The sequence below is a fragment of the Tribolium madens genome, unplaced genomic scaffold, assembly GCF_015345945.1.
Source record: "Tribolium madens isolate multiple individuals breed KSU strain unplaced genomic scaffold, Tmad_KSU_1.1 Scaffold_97;HRSCAF=244;Tcas5.2_LG3a, whole genome shotgun sequence".
Lineage (NCBI taxonomy): Eukaryota > Metazoa > Arthropoda > Insecta > Coleoptera > Tenebrionidae > Tribolium > Tribolium madens.
In genome coordinates, this window is record NW_025401069.1 from 93,806 (window position 1) to 115,999 (window position 22,194).

Below are 22,194 nucleotides of genomic sequence, written 5' to 3' on the forward strand. Positions count from 1 at the left end.
TAAAGCACTTGTTGCAGAAGGTTCTTCAAGCACTCATTTGTTCCTCAACTCGCCGCTACGCGGCTCATTTCGGAATTTCAAATTTGTGCTTGAATAGATAGATACCTTGTAACTTTAATATACTATTCTAGAATAGCCTTGTGTGTCATTTTCCGCCACTATAAATAAATGTTTTCTTTGCTAAAGATCGTTATACTTCTTACTTGTAATAATTCTTTTTTGTCCTGTTTGGAGTTCTCTACCCTCCTTATGACGGTTTCAGGACTGGACCACCTACACATAGTTTTGAACTTTTTCTTTGTTTTCTTACAAGAACGAAGAGCTTCACCTTACCTTAATCATAAACTCAACATCCTGATGCATCGCATCGAAACGTTTTTTATCGTACTCCTGCCTTTTTCTTATATTTTTGTCGCTTGATACTACATTGTTAAAAGTTTTTCGCAAAGTCCGATGATGTTTTCATTTCCCAGTTGAGTTTTCATTAGATTGGCGTGTTTGGGCAGTGTAGGCAGCCACTCACAGAGGCCACAGACCACAAGGTATGGTGGGTATGCTGTTGTTCTTGCTTGGACACTTGTATTATAGTCGTTGGCTTGACTTACCAATTCCTTTGATCTGTCCCCCTAAAAACTGCCAGCATTTCTGTCAGCATTTGATTATATTTCTTAAGGTCTTTTGTTTGAGGGTGATATGCCATTGAAAACAGATTTTCCGCTGTCTCCATCAAATCTATTATTTTTGTCACTATTAGGCTTCGAAAAACAGTTTCTCTATCGCTTACAAAACTCGGAATGTCCCAAAGAGCGTAATTACGTTTTCAAAAATGAAATTTGCGAAACTTTTTTTATGGACTAAAAAGCGATAACTTTGTGCACAAACAATTATCAGGGTTACACGTGTCAATTCAGTCAGTCGTTAATGCGCTTTCGGGCGAATTGTGCACATCGGTTTCAAATCAAATTGTAAATCAAGTTATTATGGCCAACTATTCAAACGCCGAATTGACTAGTGTACGGGCATCACTTCCAAGACCGATTTTCACTAAATGTTTGGGCAGCGATCATTGAAATCATCTAATTGGACCCCACATTTTACCTCAACGTTTAACTGGTGTTGTTAAATTGGATTTTTTTAAAAATGTTTTGGCTGATCTGGTGGAAGACGTGCCCTTGGCGACACGGAGGAACATGCGATTGATGGAGCTCCACCAGATTATGCCAAAGTCGTCACCAATGGATTGAACAATCATTTTCCCTATGGATGGATTAGTCGCCAATGGCCGCTAATGGTCATAGATTTAAATACGTTTTTTTTTTGGGGGGGGGAATACATGAAACAATTAGAGAATTAGTATCCGCAGCTCAAATTAACACCTTCGAAGGGCTGTGTGTGCGAACTATAGCTTCTCTAGGCCCAAAAGTACAAGAAATGTGCATTGCCCACCAAGGACCACATTTAGAGCAATTTTTTATAATAGCAAGTATTGAGCCACTAACATTGACACTGATCTATCTTAACGTAGCAAACATTTTTTTGTCTTACGCTGTTTCACAGTTTTTTTTTTCTTATGAATGAGTGTATATCGTATTATGACATAGGCGGAGACAAGTTTTCAGCCTCAACTTATTTTTAATTTTAACTCAGAAATGACACGTTTTTAGCAAAAGTTGGAAATAGAAAAATTGTTTTTCTTGACGAGTTCTATTAATGGTTAAAATATTTGCTCGCAATCCGCGAACATCCTGCATAACGACGCACCGATTCCGTACACACGATTACCATTGTGTTTCCCTGTTTCAATCTCGGAAATGAATCCATGAGATCTACTGACATCCTGCACCATATTTGCACTACTGGTATGGATAACAGGCAGCCGATCGGGTTTCTTAAAGTTTTCTTCTTTTTTTTTTTATTGACAATCTGGGAAACCTTTCTGAAATTTTACCACTTTCTTCGTTAGATTCGTCCAATAAACTCTCTCTCGTATCTTGTTCAAGTTCTTAGCCACACCCAAATGCCCGCTAAGTAGGTCGCTGCGATTATTGTCTCAAATTTCGTTTGGTATGACCACCAGATTCTCTAGTCTTTTAGTTCTCACATTTTTCTTGTTCAGTACTATGTCTCCGGATAGGTGAATTTTCACTGATTTGGGGTTTCACTGATTTGGTTGGTTAAAGCTAATCTTAGTTTTGAAAAATCAATATGCCTTGGAAAAAAAAAACTATTTTTCTGGGAAAGTGCCTTTTATGTGGCAATACAACAAAAATTATTATTAGTTATTTATTGTAAGAGTGTGTTAAGTAGCGTTTTATTCACGCTAATTTCGGTTAATTTTCTCAGGTGGATAAAACGCGACTAACACACGACTGCAATAACGCCAAATGTGCTTTCGGTTAAACGTAGTAAGCTGTTACGCGGTGCGCTGGTTACTAACAGTGGAATAAAGTTACTTTATTCCACTAGTGGATAAAGTGGTACTTTATACGCATCTAAAGTGTGGAATAAAGATTTTTAATAGAGTGATTGTGGATAAAAGTTGTTTAGAATCAACATATAGTCCTTTATATTGAATTTAAAAATTATCGGCCAACTATTTTTAATTTTTTTTTGAGATAATTGCTTTTTATCAACAGAAACGTCAAAAAATTTTTTTAGTAATAATCTAAATATATTTTTTTTTTTGTAATTGTTGAGGTTTTGAATGAAGTTGTGGAATTTAGTTAGTAAAAAGCTTTATTTACAGCAGCGTACAACTATGTTCTACAAATTATTCAAACAGATTAATCTTAAAAACTAAAAACTGATCCAATCATGATTCACACATATACGTCTTAACTTTTCTAGGACTATAACAATTAAACAAAGAAAACTATAAAGTTTATTGTTATTTTTTTTTTCTTAATTAGTTGCCGAAACTAATCTAATAACACTAGCCAACAAGCATTTTGTGACTGAGAAGAAAACAGTTATTTTTTGTTCAATTCTATGTGGTAAACTCAAAAATGTTAAAGAAAATTCCATACCACGTCAAATTTTAAAGTTAGGCATTTTAAGATATCATATGTAAGAATGTTCGACAAAATCGCCAAAAAACGAAACACTTAATAGTTATTTATTATACAAGCGGATAAAGTGGCCGTTTAATGAGCCGTTCGTTTAACCGCGCAAGCTGCGCAGCAGCGCGCGCGTTAATAACAGCGATTTCGATTTTGCCTTATATGTAAACCTTTCGATTTTAAAGATGAAAATATCAGTCATCAAATCGTCAGACATTTACAAATTTCATGATTATCCTGATTCCTATGCAGCGACCATGACAACGACTTGTTTTTTTATATTATTTTATAGACACTCTTAATTTTAAACAATTTTAAAATCCTCACATTTAGTCATAACTACAATACAGGGTGTTCAAAAAATCGCTCACTTCCGTGACACTGTGTCATCGGGCGGTGCCCTAGACAACAAGAAAAATGTTAAAAAAATCTATCTCTAAAAATTCCGAAGTTGTGAGAATTTAAATTTTGCACTATGACTCTATTTATTTCTGTTGGAAAAATAATTTTCCAAGTTTTTTTGCTACAGGCTATTAGAAGCGGAAACAAAGAAGCTGTATCCTAAATTGTAATTCTGTTTAGTGTCATTTGTGGCTTTTATTGTCAAAATTTTTGTACCTTTACTAAATAATTATAAAAAAAACATACAAAATCATCAATATCATTAAATAGACATAAAAAATGTCAAATGTCAAAAAATAATTGTCAAAACTTTTTGACAGATAGAATTTTTTAAACATTTTTTCAGTACTCTGGGGATTACCCAATTACTCTCTTTCAAGGAAGTGCGCGATTTTTTGAACACCCTGTAACTAATAAAATACTCAATTAACAAATTCATTGTTATTGATCAGTCCCAATATAGCTCGCAAATCCAAAAATCTTGATCGCAAAGACACTTTTTTCACTTGGGATAAACTCCAGCTTAATTACGCCCTTCTTGTAAAGATCACGCACGAAATGATACCGTACATCAATATGCTTTGAACGTTGATGAAATTCTGAATTTTTCACAAGTTTTATGGCACTTTGATTATCAACAAACAACGTATTTTTACCGACACTGGCATGAATGTCTTTTAGTAATCGCGATACCCACACATATTCGTTAGCAGCTGCAGCAATGCTGACGTATTCAGCTTCAGTTGTTAATTGTGCGATGCACTGCTGTTATTTACTTTGCCACGAAACAGTAGCACTACCGAATTTGCACACAATCCCTGTTGTTGATTTTCACCAGAGCAAAATCTGCGTCAGAAAACATGGTCATTAAATTTGCGATAATATAAACCAAAGTCTTTAGTACCATTTAAATCTCGTTTCACCAATTTCCAGTCCCCATTAGTCGGCTTTTCCAAGGCTCTTGCAGCTTTGTTTACCGCGAACGCGATGTCAGGTCGCGAAATAACTTGCAAATACATCAAGTTTCCGACAGCTTCTCGATATGGCACATTTTCTATTGAATTATCCGAGTTGTGCGAATACTTTCGTTTGGGGTTGACACTGGTTTAGAGTCCAACATTTCGAACGTTGTAACACGTTTCGCGTATAACTACCTTGATTAATGAAAATCGAGCCATCTTCAAGCAAACGTAATCCCATTTCTAAAAATATGGAAACTGGAACGGTTGTAATATTTTTAAATTCTTTATCGAGCAATTCGAGGAGTTTATTAGCCTCCAAGGTCGTTGTAGCACATATGAGTCTGTCATCTACATACATAGCATTCACTTCCGAATATTTCAAAAATATTTTAAATATTTAGGAGTCGTCCTTTTGAAAAGCCAAAGTTTTTCCGGCGTTCTCTCTTCAATTTTTGTTTTACCCGAACGATTCACGATATGAACGGCTGTATTCACGGCTTCTGTCCACAAAAATTTTGGAATAAGGGGGTTTTCCGTGAAGCATTGAACGTGCTGCTTCTACACCAATTCTATTTTCACGTTCTGTTGTTCCATTTTGTTCTGGCGAATAGGGTACTGTAATGGTCAATGTTATTCCCATTTTCCCATACATTGATCGCATATCATGATTATCATATTCTTTTCCGCCATCACATTTCAATTCTTGAATGTGCTTCCCAAATCTTGTTTTACTTCATTACAGGAAAATTCAAATTTATCCTTGACTTCACTTTTCTACTTCATAAAATATAGAACACGATAACTGCTGAAGTCATCCTTGAAAAACACGTAATACCGATTTTTGCCCAACGATTCTTCCGGCAACGGCCCCCAACCGTCTGAATGAATAAGTTTACGCGCACGATCACTACGCGAATGAAAACTTTGACGATGATGTTTACCATAAACACATCCCTGCATTATCCGTTGATTCAAGTCGAATATTAGCCCTGCTTAAACAATCTTGCACATGACGTTTGTTCTGATGTGCAAGTCTTTCATGCCAAACTTGTAAAGACTCCACTTTATTCAGACAAAACACGATTTTTCAGGCTTCAGTCAGTACGCGAAGCTTCATTTTCTACAGATTTCCTTTTTTCACTCCGATCGCAACAATTTTACCATTGTTTGAAAATTTAAAATTTTGTCCTACATTTTTAATGACAAACTCCAAACCCCTTTTGGCTGTGACTTTCACGGAAAACGTTATGTTTCATCTCCGGTGTGAATAAAACGTCTTTCAAAATTCCTGGAAGCCACTTTCTTAACGAAAGTCTCAATGCCTATGTTACCTTTCCCGAGTGCTCCAACTTTCTCACCATTTCCCACTGTGATTAATTCTGGCTGAGAAAGCATTACAGAACTTTTCAACCACTCTTTCTTCATACACATGTGATCAAATGACCCGGAATCGACAATCCAGTCATCACTTCCTGAACTACTTATTTTATTACTGATAAAAGCTTAAGGTTCCCGACGCGACGAGAAATTCCCACGAGTGTTATTTTTAGACTGTGTACAGGATGCTGCATTTTGGATGTCCGAATAGGGAATCTCCGAAACTAAGAGGTTTAGCCAAAAACGAGTGATACATTCTGGGGCTCATTTTTTGAGAAAATAATATTGGTTAAAACCGTATCCCGCTATCGTCTTTTGTTTTCGACTTACAAACAAAAATTGACATTTTTGCGAAATCTAAAAAAAATCATATCTTCGACACAGATTTGAAATAAAGACATTATGCAGGCACTTTTTTATGTAGAATTTAATAATGTAGTTAACAATTTTTTTCAGTTGTTTGTTTAGCCGTAATAAGATAATAGTACATTATAACCCAAGGTGGCGAAGACTATTATTATTGACCGAGCACCAAGATTATTACGCGAGGGGCTTCGCCCCGTGCGGAATAAGGTTCGAGGCCTATAAATGTCTTCGCCACCGTGGTGTATATACTATTTTTTCCACTACTAGTCAAATTTAAGGCAAAAGATAAAAAATAATTTTTTTCTTGTAAAAATCAAGTAGCACAGGAATGCAAATTCACCTTTCCACTAATAAAACAAAAAATCAAGTAGTCTGATGCAGATTGACAGTTCCACAAATAAAACTTATTTTCACACGTTTGTAATTGTCGTGTTTGAGTTTTTTTTTTTGAATATGGATAATATGTTAGAAATTAATTATACACTGCCTGAAATGCGGGAAGCTGCAGAGCAGTTAAACGACGACCTACTGCCCTTTCACTGGTCATAGCATAGAACTGCCACTATTTTAGCGGCTAGTGGCGGTAACACACTACAACTAAAACAACATGGGCGTTGGAAATCTGCAACGGTAGCAGAAGGTTACATTGAGGAGTCACTGGTAAACTGAAAACTGATCCAATCATGATTCACACATATACGTCTTAACCTTCCTAGAACTATAAAAATCAAACAAACAAAACTATAAAGTTTATTGTTATTTTTCTTTTTTTAATTAGTTGCCGAAACTAATCTAATTATTCGCAAAAGTAATAAAAGAACTGTTAAAAATAAAATTCTTTGATTTGTGAATTAATAAACAAAAAAGAAGTAAAAATCATAGTTGGCCGGTGATTTTGAAATTTGGTATACAGTTTAGATGTTGTTTCTAAACTTTTCTTAATAACTTTTTGTCGTATTTGCCACACAAAAGGCGCTGTACTCTAAGAAAAATAGCCTTTTTGAAAATTTTTAAGGCATAAGTACTTGATTTTTCAAAACTAAAATTATGTTAGAAATTAGTCTTTAACCAAGCAATGAAAATTTAAAGCGAGAATTGCTAATTTTTTATAAGACTCGTTTTACCTGTATATTTACCTGTATAATATACCATCCTTAATCGTGGATTAAACTTCTGGAATACTGGGGTAGTTATCATTTTTTCTTTAAACGTCTTGAACGTCAGCTCCTCTTTGTACCCCCACTTCCACCTCCTCTCTTTAATTGTTGCTTGATGCAAGGGCTGAGTAATCACTAGTAAATTAAATTTTATGAAGTTAGTTACACACCCCAAGAAAACTTTTGACTTTACAATTCCCTCTATTTTTTTCGTCTACTTTAATTTCCTCTACCCCTACTTTAAATCTTAGGTTTACCTCTTACTTCATGTATATAGGATGCTCCAGAACTCGCGCCCCAGAGAAAATTTTCAAGTAAAGTAAGATACCAGGAACATACAAAAATTGTTTAAAAAATTCTATCTGTCAAAAAATTTTGACATTTATTTTTTGACATTTTACATTTTTTATTTCTATTTAATGATACTGATGATTTTGTACATGTTTTTTTACAATTATTTAGTAAAGGGACAAAAAAAAATTCCAATAAAAGCCACAAATAACATTGAACAGAGTTACAATTTAGGAGACAGCTTCCTTATTTCCTCTTTTAATAGCCTATAGCAAAAAAAACTTGGAAAATTATTTTTCCAACAGAAATAAATAGAGTCAAAGTGCAAACTTTAAACCCTCATAACTTCGAATTTTTTATAGATAACATTTTTTTAACATTTTTTCCATGTTCCTGGTATCTTACCTTATATGACATTTTTCTCTGGGGCGCGAGTTCTGGCGCACCCTGTATGTCGTAGGCATTGGGCGTAATGCGTCATTCCGCGGAAAGCCTAGTCTTTAGCCGTACTGCCGGCAGACTCTGTAATCAAATGAATATTCCTTTGTTTGACTGAAATTTTACGTCATTTCAGGGATTGCCTACTTAATTCTCGTCAAACAAAGTAACCGGTTAAACCACTACATGTTACAGCGTTTGATGAAAGTGTATTTAGTCATTTGCTGAAAAGTCTTGAAATGTTTGATACTTTCTGTAGGAATGTAAATTTTTGGTAGAAGAAAAGAAAAGAAAAAACAACTAAAATATTTTTATTGTAGCAAAATATTTGTTTCGTTTATTTGGAATAATGTAAACATATAATATTATAAAATCATACAAAAAACGGTAAGTACATGACGACCTAAACAACASTTAAAAATGTATTTTTTGCCTTCAGGTAAATTAAACAAAAATAAAAATATATTCTTTAGAAATATCTTTTGCAGCCTAAAATGTGAACAATTGAAATAAAGGTGTATTTTGAGGTTAGAAGTCATTACTTCATAATTCCACGGTTTTTTGGCATCTTTGTTTTTCAAATAATATTCATTTAATTTGTCATAAAACAAACTTTTATGATTATCCATTTTCAATAAGAAAAGTCCAACAATTACTAAATGTTACGGCCCGAATTATTACACAATAAAATTTCAAGCTTTCAGCAAATGACTAAATACACTTCGTCAAACGCTGTAACATATAATGTTTTAACCGGTTACTTTGTTTGACGAGAATTAAGTAGGCAATCCCTGAAATGACGTAAAATTTCAGTCAAACAAAGGAATATTCATTTGATTACAGCGTCTGCCGGCAGTACGGCCAATGACTAGGCTTTCCGCGGAATGACGCATTACGCCCAATGACTACGACATACAGGCTGTCCCAACGGTCCGAAAAAGCTCTATAACTTGTTTATTTTAAGAGATATTGACTTTTTCTTTTTTTTAGATTATAGCTGCGTTTTTGATGCACATTTTAAAAATATTGCGGTTTATATACAGGCTGTCCCAATATTAAAAAAACACTAAAGATATATTTTTTTAAATGGAATCTCCTTAGTTTGATTTTATTTTTGGATTCTACGCTAAATTACAAATAACTTTTATAGAGGTTGTTTTCATTTATCTGTTATTAATTTTGATTTGTATCGCTTTTTTACCAGAATTTTTAAATGCAGGGGTCTGTCTAAAAATTCGTAACTTCTAAATGTTTGCACACAAGTTAAAGTAAGTAACGCCGTTTGATTCCTAAACGTTTGCCGCATCTTTTAAGTGTTTACTCAACAACCTACTCAGTGGCATGTGCCTACTGCGATTTTTTAAACATGACAAATTAAAAATGTCAAAAACTCATTTTTTTCAAATGGCACCTACTATTTATTATTGTACCAATCGAAAGATCTTTTGACAAGCTTTCCATCGATATAAGGTTTGTTTAGTCTAGTGTAAAATTCTAAGTTGCTATCTTAAATTAACTAAATTTCGATAAACTTTTCTGTTTCGAACAATAAAAATCGAGTGGGCCTTATGCACAAAAAAATTTGCACAGAAAATTACCAAAAGTATGGAATTGGAAATTCTTTGCTGCAAGAAAATGTACAATGTTGTGCACAATTGAGTTACAGAGAAAATGAGGCAAAATCTAACATATCGCAAAGCAGTATTAACACAATTTAGTAGAAAGATGCTCAAAAATATTACCATTTTCTTCAATACAAGTATGCAGTCTTCGTCTAAAAGATAGTCTAACACGACTTAGCATATCTGCATGTATTAAATGGAATGTATCGCGTATTCTTTGTTTCATATCCTCCCTCCGTAGTTGTTGGTCTCAGTTTATATAACATTTTTATACAATTTTTTAAATGCAGCACTTTGCGGCAGTCTTGCATTTGGGTATTTTTATTTGTAGACTCTTTGAGCCAATAAAATATTACGATCCGCTTCACCAAGACTGTATACCATGTTAATGAGTTCTTGACGAGTAAAATTCATTTTGGGACTTATAATCTTCACAATGAAATTGACAGATTGTAGCAATGACAGAAGCCCACTCGATTTTTATTGTCCAAAACAGAAAAGTTTATCGAAATTTAGTTAATTTAGGATAGCAACTTAGAATTTTACACTAGACTAAACAAACCTTATATTGATGGAAAGCTTGTCAAAAGACCTTTTAATTGGTACAATAATAAATAGAGGGTGCCATTTGAAAAAAATAAGTTTTTGACATTTTTAATTTGTCATGTTTAAAAAATCGCAGTAGGCACATGCCACTGAGCAGGTTGTTGAGTAAACACTTAAAAGATGCGGCAAACCTTCAGGAATCAAACGGCGTTACGTACTTTAACTTGTGTGCAAGTATTGAACAGGTAAGAATTTTTAGAGAGACCCCTGCATTTAAAAAATTCTGGTAAAAAAGCGCCACAAATCAAAATTGATAACAGATAAATGAAAACAACCTCTATAAAAGTTATTTGTAATTTAGCGTAGAATCCAAAAATAAAATCAAACTGAGTAGATTCTATTTAAAAAACCATAACTTTAGTAATATTGGGACACCTGTATATAAACCGCAATATTTTTAAAATGTGCATAAAAAACGCAGCTATAATCTAAAAAAAAAGAAAAAGTCAGTATCTCTTAAAATAAACAAGTTATAGAGCTTTTTCGGACCGTTGGGACAGCCTGTATACACATTTATCTGGTTGTAGAGTTAATCCCGCTTTAATTCGTTGAAGGATCTTCTGTAACGTTTCTATCTGTCCCTCAATCGTATTTAAAAATATAATGATGTCATCTCTAAGTATATCAGGATTTTCTTTTATTTTTTGTCTGCGAATAACTTGTCCATCCACCTGAAATGTCCCCAAGGCGTTGCAAAGTCCAAATAGCATTACTCGGAATTAGTACTGGTTCTGACTCTGCGCTACAAATGCCGTATATTTCTTACATATACAGGGTGCGCCAGAACTCGCGCCCCAGAGAAAAATGCCATATAAGGTAAGATACCAGGAACATGGAAAAAATATTAAAAAAATTTTATCTATAAAAATTTCGAAGTTATGAGGGTTTAAAGTTTGCACTTTGACTCTATTTATTTCTGTTGCAAAAATAATTTTTCAAGTTTTTTTGCTATAGGCTATTAAAAGAGGAAACAAGGAAGCTGTATCCTAAATTGTAACTCTGTTCAATGTTATTTGTGGCTTTTATTGGCAAAATTTTTGTTCCTTTACTAAATAATTGTAAAAAAATATATACAAGATCATCAGTAACCTTAAATAGATATAAAAAAATGTCAAATGTCAAAAAATATATGTCAAAATTTTTTGACAGATAGAATTTTTTAAACATTTTTTTCATGTTCCTGGTATCTTACCTTACTTGAAAATTTTCTCTGGGGCGCGAGTTCTGGCGCACCCTGTATTTCTCTCGGTAGCAGAAATTTTTCGTTTGCGATTATTTTTGAACTCTCTATTTTTTTCTAGTGTCAATTGTCAGTTGTTTGCAAATTTATCCCTATTTTACCTCCGGGTTGAAAAATGTAATCCTGTGCGGCCACTAGCTTTGCGACGACCTTCGCACATACATTCCATTTTCGAGTGTACTTGACCTAGATGCTGACGTCATTGGTAGAATAAAGTCTTCTTGAGGTAATAATCCGGTCAACATAAACATTTCAAATAACGAAAATTCCGACAGAGCTAAATTTTGGTGAAGACCTTGGGTACACCATTAGGAATAAAATGTTAAAAGTCCCCATTGATCCCATGTGTGCTTAAAAAGTTATTCGGGGTCAAAGGTCAAAAGTTTTTTAGATTTTTTTTCGAAAACGGTAAGTTTTATCAAAAAAGTAGCCCAGACAAAAATTATAGATTTTAAAAGTATTTACAAAAATGGTCCTTATACTTTTTTTCTAAGAATCACCATTCTTGAGATATTGCGATTCTAAAAGTTGAGGGAGTCACGTTTTACATGATATGCACATAAAAAGTGCGCCAGAACTCGCGCCCCAAAGAAAAATGCTATGTACGGTAAGGTACCAGGAACATGGAAAAAAAATTTCTCTCTAAAAAAATTTCGTTATGAGAGTTTAAATTTTGCAATTTAACTCTATTTATTTCTGTTTGAAAACTAATTTTCCAAGTTTTTTTTGCTATAGGCTATTAGAAACAGAAACAAGGAATCTGTATTCTAAACTGTAACTCTGTTTAATCTTATTTGTGACTTTTATTGATAAAATTTTTGTACCTTTAGTAAGTAATTATAAAAAAATATATACAAGATCATCAGTGTCATAATAGACATAAAAAATGTCAAATGTCAAAAAATAAATGTCAAATTTATTTGACAGATGGAATTTTTTAAACATTTTTTCCATGTTCATAGTATCTTATCTTACTTGCGAGGGGAGCGAGTTCTGACACGCCACGTATAAACATAGTCAGGCACTTAATACAAGTAAAAATGCCTATTTGTGTCTGTTATATGTATGTCGTAGGCTAATTACAAATTCAGTCGATTTATAAAACGCCTAGTCATTTTGTAAACGACTGGGCAAATTGTAAAAAAAAAATTTGTTAGGTGCCAAGTGTGGTGATTGTGGGGGGCCATGTGATGCGGCCATATCTCCCGCTCCACTTTGGTGTACAGAGCACACAAATGTCATTAGCTTTTTAAAGCTGCGCTTTAAATTTCAAATCTGACACTTGACAAACTTGACACAAAATCTTCGTTTTCAATATTTTAATATCTAGTACCCTCTAAAAGCTTGAAATGTTGGTCGCCTACCCTATGAAATTGACCCGGTTTTTTTTTTAAATAGGGTTATGTATACTAATAAAAAGAATGTCCCTGTATATTCCATTTCCAAAATCGGTTTTTGCATCCAGACCCTCGGAACGAATATACATACAATAAGAGACATTCAGCAAAGTAGCTGACCTCTGGTGGCAGGCTAGAAACTATCCAAATGGGGAAAACATATTTTGACAATATCAGTTTTCCATTTTTGTCAATTTGACAAGTCAATGTAAATATGAGTACTTGTAAGCGTTTTTGCTACGTACAACCTCATTGCAAAAACTATGTGGGAGCGTCTATTTCGATGCATTACTTTCTAAAATGGAGATTTTAACTTTTGGTATTGTTATTTTAAATAAAAAAATACTTTTAAAAAACGTTAGGTGACAGATTAAATAAAACTTTGAAGTTGTCACAAAATTCCGTCAAAATCCCGCCAAAACGTCGGCGTGCCGTCGTCTAAGCTACGCGGCAAAATTAGTAAATGAGACATCTGGCACATCAACTGTAAACTATTCAAATGGGGAAAACATTAATGGTTTAGTGCATCTATTGGTGGCTGATTTTCTCCTATTGTGTTACATTACAGTACATTACAAACGAGTTGGTAAATATGGCATCACCCCGAGTGCACATTTAGGTATTTAGGCGCCAGCACAAGAGGTAATGCTATTACCACCGAGTTTTGTATGCTATTTATTCACATTCACATCATTTTTTAGTCACAAATTTGAATAATTTTTGACATTTTAAAAATGTCAAAGAAAATATTGAAATAATATGGAATATGATATTAAAATTGTTGAAATGGAGCAGTGTACCTACTCCACCAGAAGTAAGAAAACCTGCTACAGAAGCAATTGAATACTAATTTAGTGAAATATTATGCGTAACTTACCAATTTGAAAGAAAAAAATTTCTTTATTTTTGTAATTTTAACGTTGGCAAACCTGCATAAGAGATAAAATGATACTACTGTTCATGGGAATTAATGATGTGTTTCCCAACCTTTAAAAGGTTAGTAATCGCCATATTACATTAGTGATTGTGAATAAAATACCATACAATAGTACGTAAAAAAATTGAATACACTATATTAGAAAATTTGATTTTTATTCACACCGTTGGATAGTGTTTTAAAAACTGTCAAAATGTTTAGGAGCTATTGCGTTTTTCCAAAATTTACGTTTAAAGTGGCAAAAGTTTGTCGAAAATTAATGATTAAAATATTTCTATTATATTATTGACATCGAATAATCAACAAATTTGCAGGTCATCAGATGGCAACCAAATCAAGTCAATAACACACTGAAAGCACAACAGAACATTGTTTTCTTTAATAGAGTTCCAAAAGTTGGTTCGCAAACATTAATGGAATTAATAAGAAGATTAAGCATAAGAAATAATTTTGGATTTCATCAAGATAGGGTTCAAAGGGTGGAAACAATTAGGCTCTCCCCTGAAGATCAAGCAGTGCTGTCATCTTTGGTATCTAGTTATGAACCTCCAGGAGTTTATATCAAGCATGTTTGCTTTACTAATATATCAAGGTAATAAATACCAATAAAAAAATTATTAAATTAAATGTGTATTGTGTTTTTCAGGTTTGGATTTCCTGAACCAATTTATATAAATCTTGTACGCGATCCAGTGGAACGTGTGATTTCTTGGTACTATTATGTCAGAGCTCCATGGTACTATGTCGAAAGAAAAATTGCTTTTCCTGACATTCCTCTTCCAGATCCTAAATGGCTAAAAAAGGTAATAGATACGCTAGTTAAAAGTATGTATGTACATAACACGATCCAAAAACACAAACTGTCGTAAGTTGTGAAGTGTTAACAATAAGACGGATGAGCTTACAGCAACTTTATTATTTAATAAAACAATGTGTACAGAATCATAACCTAGGTATTGTAATATTTTGAGGTTAGAAACAATGTAATTGATATTTCAACGACTGGATTGAACCTTTTATGATTAAGGCTCGATTATATGCAAAATGCATATTTGTTATTAAGAGGTATATCAACAAAATTGTAAGTTTTCTATGCATATCTAATGTTTTTTGATTAAAATAAGCCAATTAAAAAATGCATATTTTGACAACTTATATTTTAGAAAATAATGCATATTTGTGCATATTTTCTTCAAATCACAAAATTTTTAAATTTATTTTACACAGGGTGAATATGAAGTTTAGAACCAAACGGTTTTTTTTAATTATTTGCCTCTGGAAAATAATAATATAAAATAAAATAATATAAAAAATCTGATCGTATTTTCAAAACGAAATTTTTTTTTGCTTTGAATTATGCGATTTTTTTTTGTCAAAATTGTAATTTATGTATTTTTTTTAAATTAATAAAAAGTAGATAGTCTCTAACACAGTTGTTTTTGGGAGAGTATACAAAACATTTTTTTAGTGGCTTGTCATTTAAAAAAATAAAATTTTTGTAGAACTCAAATACAAAAACAAAAAATTCGAAAAATTTTATTTTTGATAAAACATTTAATTTATCAAATAATTTTTTTTTAAAAACCATAGTTTAATAAATAGTTTGGTTCCCTACTTTTTATTCACTTGGTATAAAACGAATAAATCCTTCTATGTGGATAAGTAGTTGCCTGCAAATGAATTTTAGCAAAATTGTTAAAGTGATGTAATAGTAACTTTATTTTGACGGTAACATGTGATCTGAAAAGTACAGATTTCTTAGAAAGGCTTAATTACCAGGTTATTAAAATGGCTTGTCTGAGGCAAAACCAATTTATACATATACAGGCTGTATTATGAAAAACGCCCTAAGCCATAACTCCATTATTTTTAAAGTTATGGCAATACTTCTTAGAACAAAGTTGAACATTTTTTGTCATCTATCGTTTGGGATAGATACTAAATTAATGTTGTTTTCTGTTTCATCGGAAATGACATCAACTTTATTTTTTTTAATGGAACACCTTGTATGTTTTACCAGTTTTGGATTCTTTGTTAAATTGTCTTTTTAGTACCAGATGCCTAAAACCAACCGTTCGTGAGATATGCGGCAATTAAAAATTTATTAAAGTAGGCAGTAGAAAACAATAATATCAAGTAATGTTGACAAATATTATTACTTTGCATTTTCTCTTACTATTTTTATACTTTTTGGTGTTAAGCATGGCTGATAATATGTTAACAGACATGATTCAAGAATATTTTAAATGCAATAAAAATAGTAGGGGACACCAAGGCCTTTACACTGGGCGGTTTCCAATAAGAAAAGTTTCAATTCGTCGACTTGAAGAAAATTTGAGGATGTTTGAAGTTTTTAGAAAACCCAAATTAGAACAGTTGCCTGTGATGATCCAACGTTACTTGCAATTTCTTGAGTTCATGTTCTTGCATTTTCTTCAACACCCATTTAATTCTGTATCTTTTTGAAATTGGCGATGTTCTAATTTGGGTTTTCTAAAAGCCCAAAACATCCTCAAATTTTCTTTAAGTCAGAAACCACCCAGTGTAAAAGCGTCGTGCTTTCCCACAATTTTTATTTCATTCAAAATATTCTTGAATCCTGTCTATCAATACATTATTATCCATGATATGATTAACACCAAAAAGTATAAAAACAGTAAAAGAAAATGCAAAGAAATAATTTTTGTCAACATTACTTAATATTATTGTTTTCCACTGCCTACTTTTAAATTTTTAATTGACGCATATCTCACAAACGGTTAGTTTTAGGCATATAGTACTAAAACTTGCTAAAGACAATTAAACAAAGAATCCAAAAACGGTAAAGTATACAGAGTGTTCCATAAAAAAAAATTGATATCATTTCCGGTGAAACAGAAAACAGCATTAACTTAGCATCTATCCCAAATGATAGTTGACAAAAAAATGTTCAACTGTCTTTTAAGAAGTATTGTAATAACTTTAAAAATAATAGAGTTATGGCTTGGGGCGTTTTTTATAGTACAGCCAGTATATGCGCATATTTTACGCATTTTTCGTGCATATAATCCGAGCCTTAGTTATAATTGTCACCCGTGAATATCGTAAACGAAAACACTTTTTTCTACGAGTCTAACAGAAAGTAAGTTTTTCTACCCTAGTTTCGGAAAGGAAAATGGCCAATTACCTCCCTCATCTGTCATAATTACAATAAAAATAGATGTAATTTCTGAAGAAGGTAAAAATTTTACCTCCTCCATAGAAACGAGAAAACATGCTGCTAGATTTATTAGCGAAATTGGGATATCAAGAGAAATTGTTAGTTTTGAAGTTTTTCTTGCTGGATCGTAGGAAAAATTATATGTATACACTGGAGGAAAGTGTCTTCCTCCCTAGGTAGTTACTATTCTCGACAAATTTCGGGTAGAAACTTCCACCTGTGAAAGAAAAAGGTACACTTTTTTCCTCTGTAATACGATAGTACATTACATAACGAGCACGAGTGACAATGCACAAGTGGGGAGTCTTATGCACGAGGCATCAGCCGAGTGCAGAAGCCCCACGAGAGCGTGAGACACTTTCCAACGAGTTATGTATAGTTATGTATACTATTTTTTCCACGACCCCTGTAATACCACGACGTAAAAAAACACCACTGTTTTCAATAAAACGATTTAATGTTTCTGTTAAAGATCTAACATCGGCAGTAATAAGTTAGGTGTCTATTAGTATTAGCACTTACTTAATTAAGGTGATTTAGGTTTAAATACTCGATGGTTTAAATTTGCAGAACGTCAATTTTGAACGAAGAAGTAAATAATAATAATAATATTATGTCAAAAAAAATGCATATGCCAACAAACAACCAATAACGCCCAACTCGCCAAACGCGTCTAGAGATCTCCGCCAACCTCACAAGGGTGAAGAAACTAGAAAAAATTATCCAATTTTTCAAAGTTTGTGATCGAGTTCGTTTCGGAATATGTATTATTGATTGCATCTTACAGGCGCAGGCATCGTAAAATTATGTGAAACACTCTGTATTTTTAAAAATAATGAAGTTATGATTTGGGGCGTTTTTTCTGATCCACACTGTATATAAAGATTTCCGGAAAATTGTCTGATTTGTCATTGATACAATCGAAATTTGAATTTTTCTATTGGTTCTCCGCCCCGTTGTACGATTCTCAACTTAATTTAAAAGTCACAGGCTACTGCGTTTAGGACATTAGTAAAAAAGCATAGTATTACCAGAAACCGGGCCTTATAAACACTTATTTATTGCACAAGAATAGTAGTTATTGTTTTCCAGGATTTTGAACATTGCGTATTAAGTGGTGATCGGGAATGCAAATATCTGACAGGAGAAACTCGTGAAGGAATAGGAGACCACAGACGTCAGTCTATGTTTTTCTGTGGCCACCATTCTGAATGTCTGCCATTTAATACTCCAGGTGCCTTAGAGCGAGCAAAAAGAGTTGTGGAACAACACTATGCAGTGGTTGGAGTTCTAGAAGATTTGAATACAACTTTAACAGTACTAGAAAAATACATTCCAAGATTTTTCACAGGAGCGTATGACATTTATTGGAGTAAGTATAAGTTTAGGTATATGCATGTAGTTATAAAGGATGCTTAAAACAAGTCGATCTACTTAATTCTGACAAATCTGTCAAGTTTCGTATTCAGAAATTCGAATTTAAAATTGTTTAATAGTGGAAAACTGAATACACCAAACCTTTTGTTAAATTTGTTTTGCCAGCCAAGTTTTCAGGGGAATAAAACTAAAGCTAAAAACAGTTGTAATCTAAATTTTATACATTTAGGTATCCCTACCACTAACAATATTCCCTTCTATACTACTTTTATGTTTCTTTTTACTCAATGCTTTATTAAACCGTCACTATGCAGCAGAACTCATCAAAATTGTTTTAAGTTTTTCTCTCTCCTTTTTGTTTCACTGCACTCTATGATCACTCCTTTAGTTCGATACCACATCTACCCACTACCCACTACACTAGTACTACTATAATCTACCCAAACACCAACATGTTTTTTTAAAACAAGACTATACAGGCTGTTCGGGCTAAACCCCACATTAGAAATATTGGGAGTTCTAACAATGATATTTACCTAAAATTTTGTTTATATTGAAGATTTGCTATTAGCAGATACTTTAAAAAGATTGTGTTTAATCAAAAAATTAATAATTACGTAATTTTTTAATATTCTCAAAAAATTGATGTAAAGACTCATACAAGTTCAGGGCGGCTGGTTTAACAACAAAATTTTTGAGAGCCCTGTGTGGTGGACAATAAAATCGCATACACCGTTTTTTTGCTGGGTTAAGTAGGACTTAACAGGACATAAATTTTATCAGTGTCAAATAGTAAAAATGCCAAAACATACTGAAAAAGAAAAAATTCTTATACTGTCGAAACTGGAGAAGGGCTGTAGCATAAGAGCAGCTACAGACTAATAGAATTTAAACAACAAAAGCACAATTTTAAAAATGAAGATAAAATGGGAACAAAAGGGAGTAGGTATAACCTCTTTTCTAAAAATATTTATAATAACATCTTATCAGCACTGAGTCTCATATAAAATGCAAAGTGTCAACACCAAATGATGACGTCAGAACATAAACAACTTTAATGGTATACCAGTAGTTCGACTTGTTAAAATCATCCTGCATCGTGAAAATACCCTGCGATCGAAAAAAATAAATAAATTTAGAGTAGGCGACGATTAATATTCTACAGTTGGCAACACGTTGGCTGGGAATCTGGGCTGGAGATTTTCCACACAAACTGAAAGTTTATTTTCGTTTTGTACAGCAACTTCCAACAATAAAAAATTTCTGCTCTAAAGTGAACATTATTTCACTCAAAATGAATAAAACAAAGTTTCCGTTGACATTTGATGTCAATAATCAGGATTGCCATCTGAAGGACTTTAATCACCCCCTACTCTATTTTTTTTTTGATCGCAAGGTATTTGATTCTAAAATATGAACACCTATACATTTTATAATTTTTAGATGAAATTAGTAGATTCAACCCCATCAACAGGAACGCTTTTAAACCCCCCGTTAGTGAAACTGTTAAAGAAATCGTAAGACAAAATTTTACAAAAGAACTAGAATTTTACCAATTCTGTAAACAAAGACTGCACAAACAATATTCAGCCTTACAACTGGATAATAAAACATAGAAAATTATATAGCACACTCACGCATTTTATTTATATTTGTCTATAACTAACGGGTGTTTATTTAAATTTGGCGTTTTACTTGGCGGTGATACACTGGCGGACACGGAATTTTGGACGATTTATCATTCGACTGACATAAAAATGTAAAATGAGCCTTAGGTAACTAATCTCACTTTCGGTTTTTGTAATTTTTATCCTGAAGCTAGAGAAAAAATGACAACAAATCAAAATAATTTATTGAACTTATATAAAAAGACGTATTGCTGGCATTATTCTTTCGGAAAATCGACGCCAAAAATAAATTTCAACTAATTTAACTTTCAAATTTTAGTTTCAAACGTCAATCATAATGACAATAAAGCGTGGCTTGCATTGACATTTTTGGACTGACATAAATTTGATGTCCAAAATTCCGTGTCCGCTAGAATATGAGTGTGTTGTGAACAGATCACAATTTTTAATACGCCCGGCCAAGTGTCAAATGTCAGATTAATAACTTTCAATACTATGGTTCGTTCACAATCGATCTTTTATGGATAGCTTTGACTCCAAAATTAAAAAAAAAACACCCGTTACATTGTATTGAGTGTCTAATTAAAAAGTTCATCAAATTACATTTGAATTTTTGTTGGAAAAGTTTTGACAAGTGTGACAAGATAACGTTCTTCGTCTTGGTTATTATTTTCAATTAAAACAAAACAAGTCTTGTCAGTTGGTAATAGTGAACATGGGTTTGTAATGAAACGTGCAATCAACATTAGAAGTATTCAACTCCATATAGCGCGTTTAGAATGACAACCAAATGATGTATTGATGTAGTATGAAACCCTGTCGATATTTTGCTAAATAATTTTATTTTGAGCTTCCGCTACTAAAAATTTTATTTAATCTCAGAGATGCTTCGAAAAATTTTAAAGAATCTAAGTATAATTTGATGAACTTTTCAATTGAACACTCGATATTTAGATAGTAAATGTGCACACTATGAACAATAAATACACAACATGTACTTAAGTATCAAGCGATCAAGATAATTTGTAATCGAGTCATCTCTGCATCCTAGAACGTATGTCTGTTTTTGAACTAACTTTACGGGAAACGTCAAAGAAAATGACAAGTCGTAAGGTAAGACGGCAAAATGGGTTGAGTAGGACCGTTCTTTTTTGAAGGTAAATTATAAATTTAGTTATTATAATCATCACCTTTTTGATCAAGCCATTTTACCTTTGGACTTGTCATTTTACTTGACATTTTACAGTCTTGCGTTTTCGGATCCAAGGATGACTCGATTACAAATTATCTTGATCGCTCGATATAACTACTATACAGGCTGAGTCACATACAGGGTGTTAAAAAAAGATTGTAAAATATTGAAGGAGGTAACAGTATGGACCAAAATAAACAAAAAATTCTTAATAAACGTGGGTCCGCAAAGTATCGAATGTGAAATTTTTTAGAATTTTTACTAGAAGCTTCTCTTTTTTGTTTCAAGAGACTGCAAATTAATGTTTCAAAAAACGAATAATTTTTGATATCTCCGAAAGCGTTATTTTGCGAATCCATATTTATTAAAACTTTTTTGTTTGTTTTGGTCTATACTATTACCTCCTGAAATATTGTGCACTCTTTTTTTTAACACTCTGTATAATAAAGACCCTAACCGATTTTCAGACGCAACCCAAAATACATTCTCATATACCACTATGCATTAATTAATGTACTGTTCCAAATTTTTCAAAGATATAAACATAGATACCTGAGATAGCAGTGACAGTTTATATAAATTGGAGTCCCACAGTGTACTTTTAATGGTACAAATTCAGCCACATTTTTGTGGCTTTCCTCATATATCAAGATTATGTCAGTTTCTTCTTCGTTTGAGTATATTTTGAATTCAAGGAAAAAAAGTTAAATTGATGACACTGTCAAATTTAATGAATGACATCTCAACAACTACTTTGATTCAAATTTAATAATCAAAATTTTTCAAACACAACAAAAGCCAAGTTATCTGTGAGAATATATTTTAGATTGCGTCTAAAAATCGGTTAAGGTGTTTATTATAAATGACTCGCCCTGTATACATAGAGGTCGCCCCGTTAAATATTATTGAAGTCCAGCACACACCGAAGGTTCTACTAAGATAAT

The 22,194-nt window shown here is 32.8% G+C and overlaps 1 protein-coding gene across 1 annotated transcript in view; it reads left to right on the plus strand.

Moving 5' to 3' along the window:
• The window catches only part of LOC123014366 (heparan sulfate 2-O-sulfotransferase pipe), a 64,877-nt gene extending 44,683 nt beyond the window's left edge, over nt 1-20,194 (plus strand). Inside the window, exons 4-7 of the mRNA XM_044413435.1 lie at nt 14,169-14,446; nt 14,501-14,657; nt 18,146-18,425; nt 19,874-20,194. Of these exons, the coding sequence (XP_044269370.1) occupies nt 14,169-14,446; nt 14,501-14,657; nt 18,146-18,425; nt 19,874-20,046 (888 nt within the window). The 3' untranslated portion in view covers nt 20,047-20,194. The remainder of the gene's footprint in view (nt 1-14,168; nt 14,447-14,500; nt 14,658-18,145; nt 18,426-19,873) is intronic.
• Nucleotides 20,195-22,194: the final 2,000 nt, after the last annotated feature.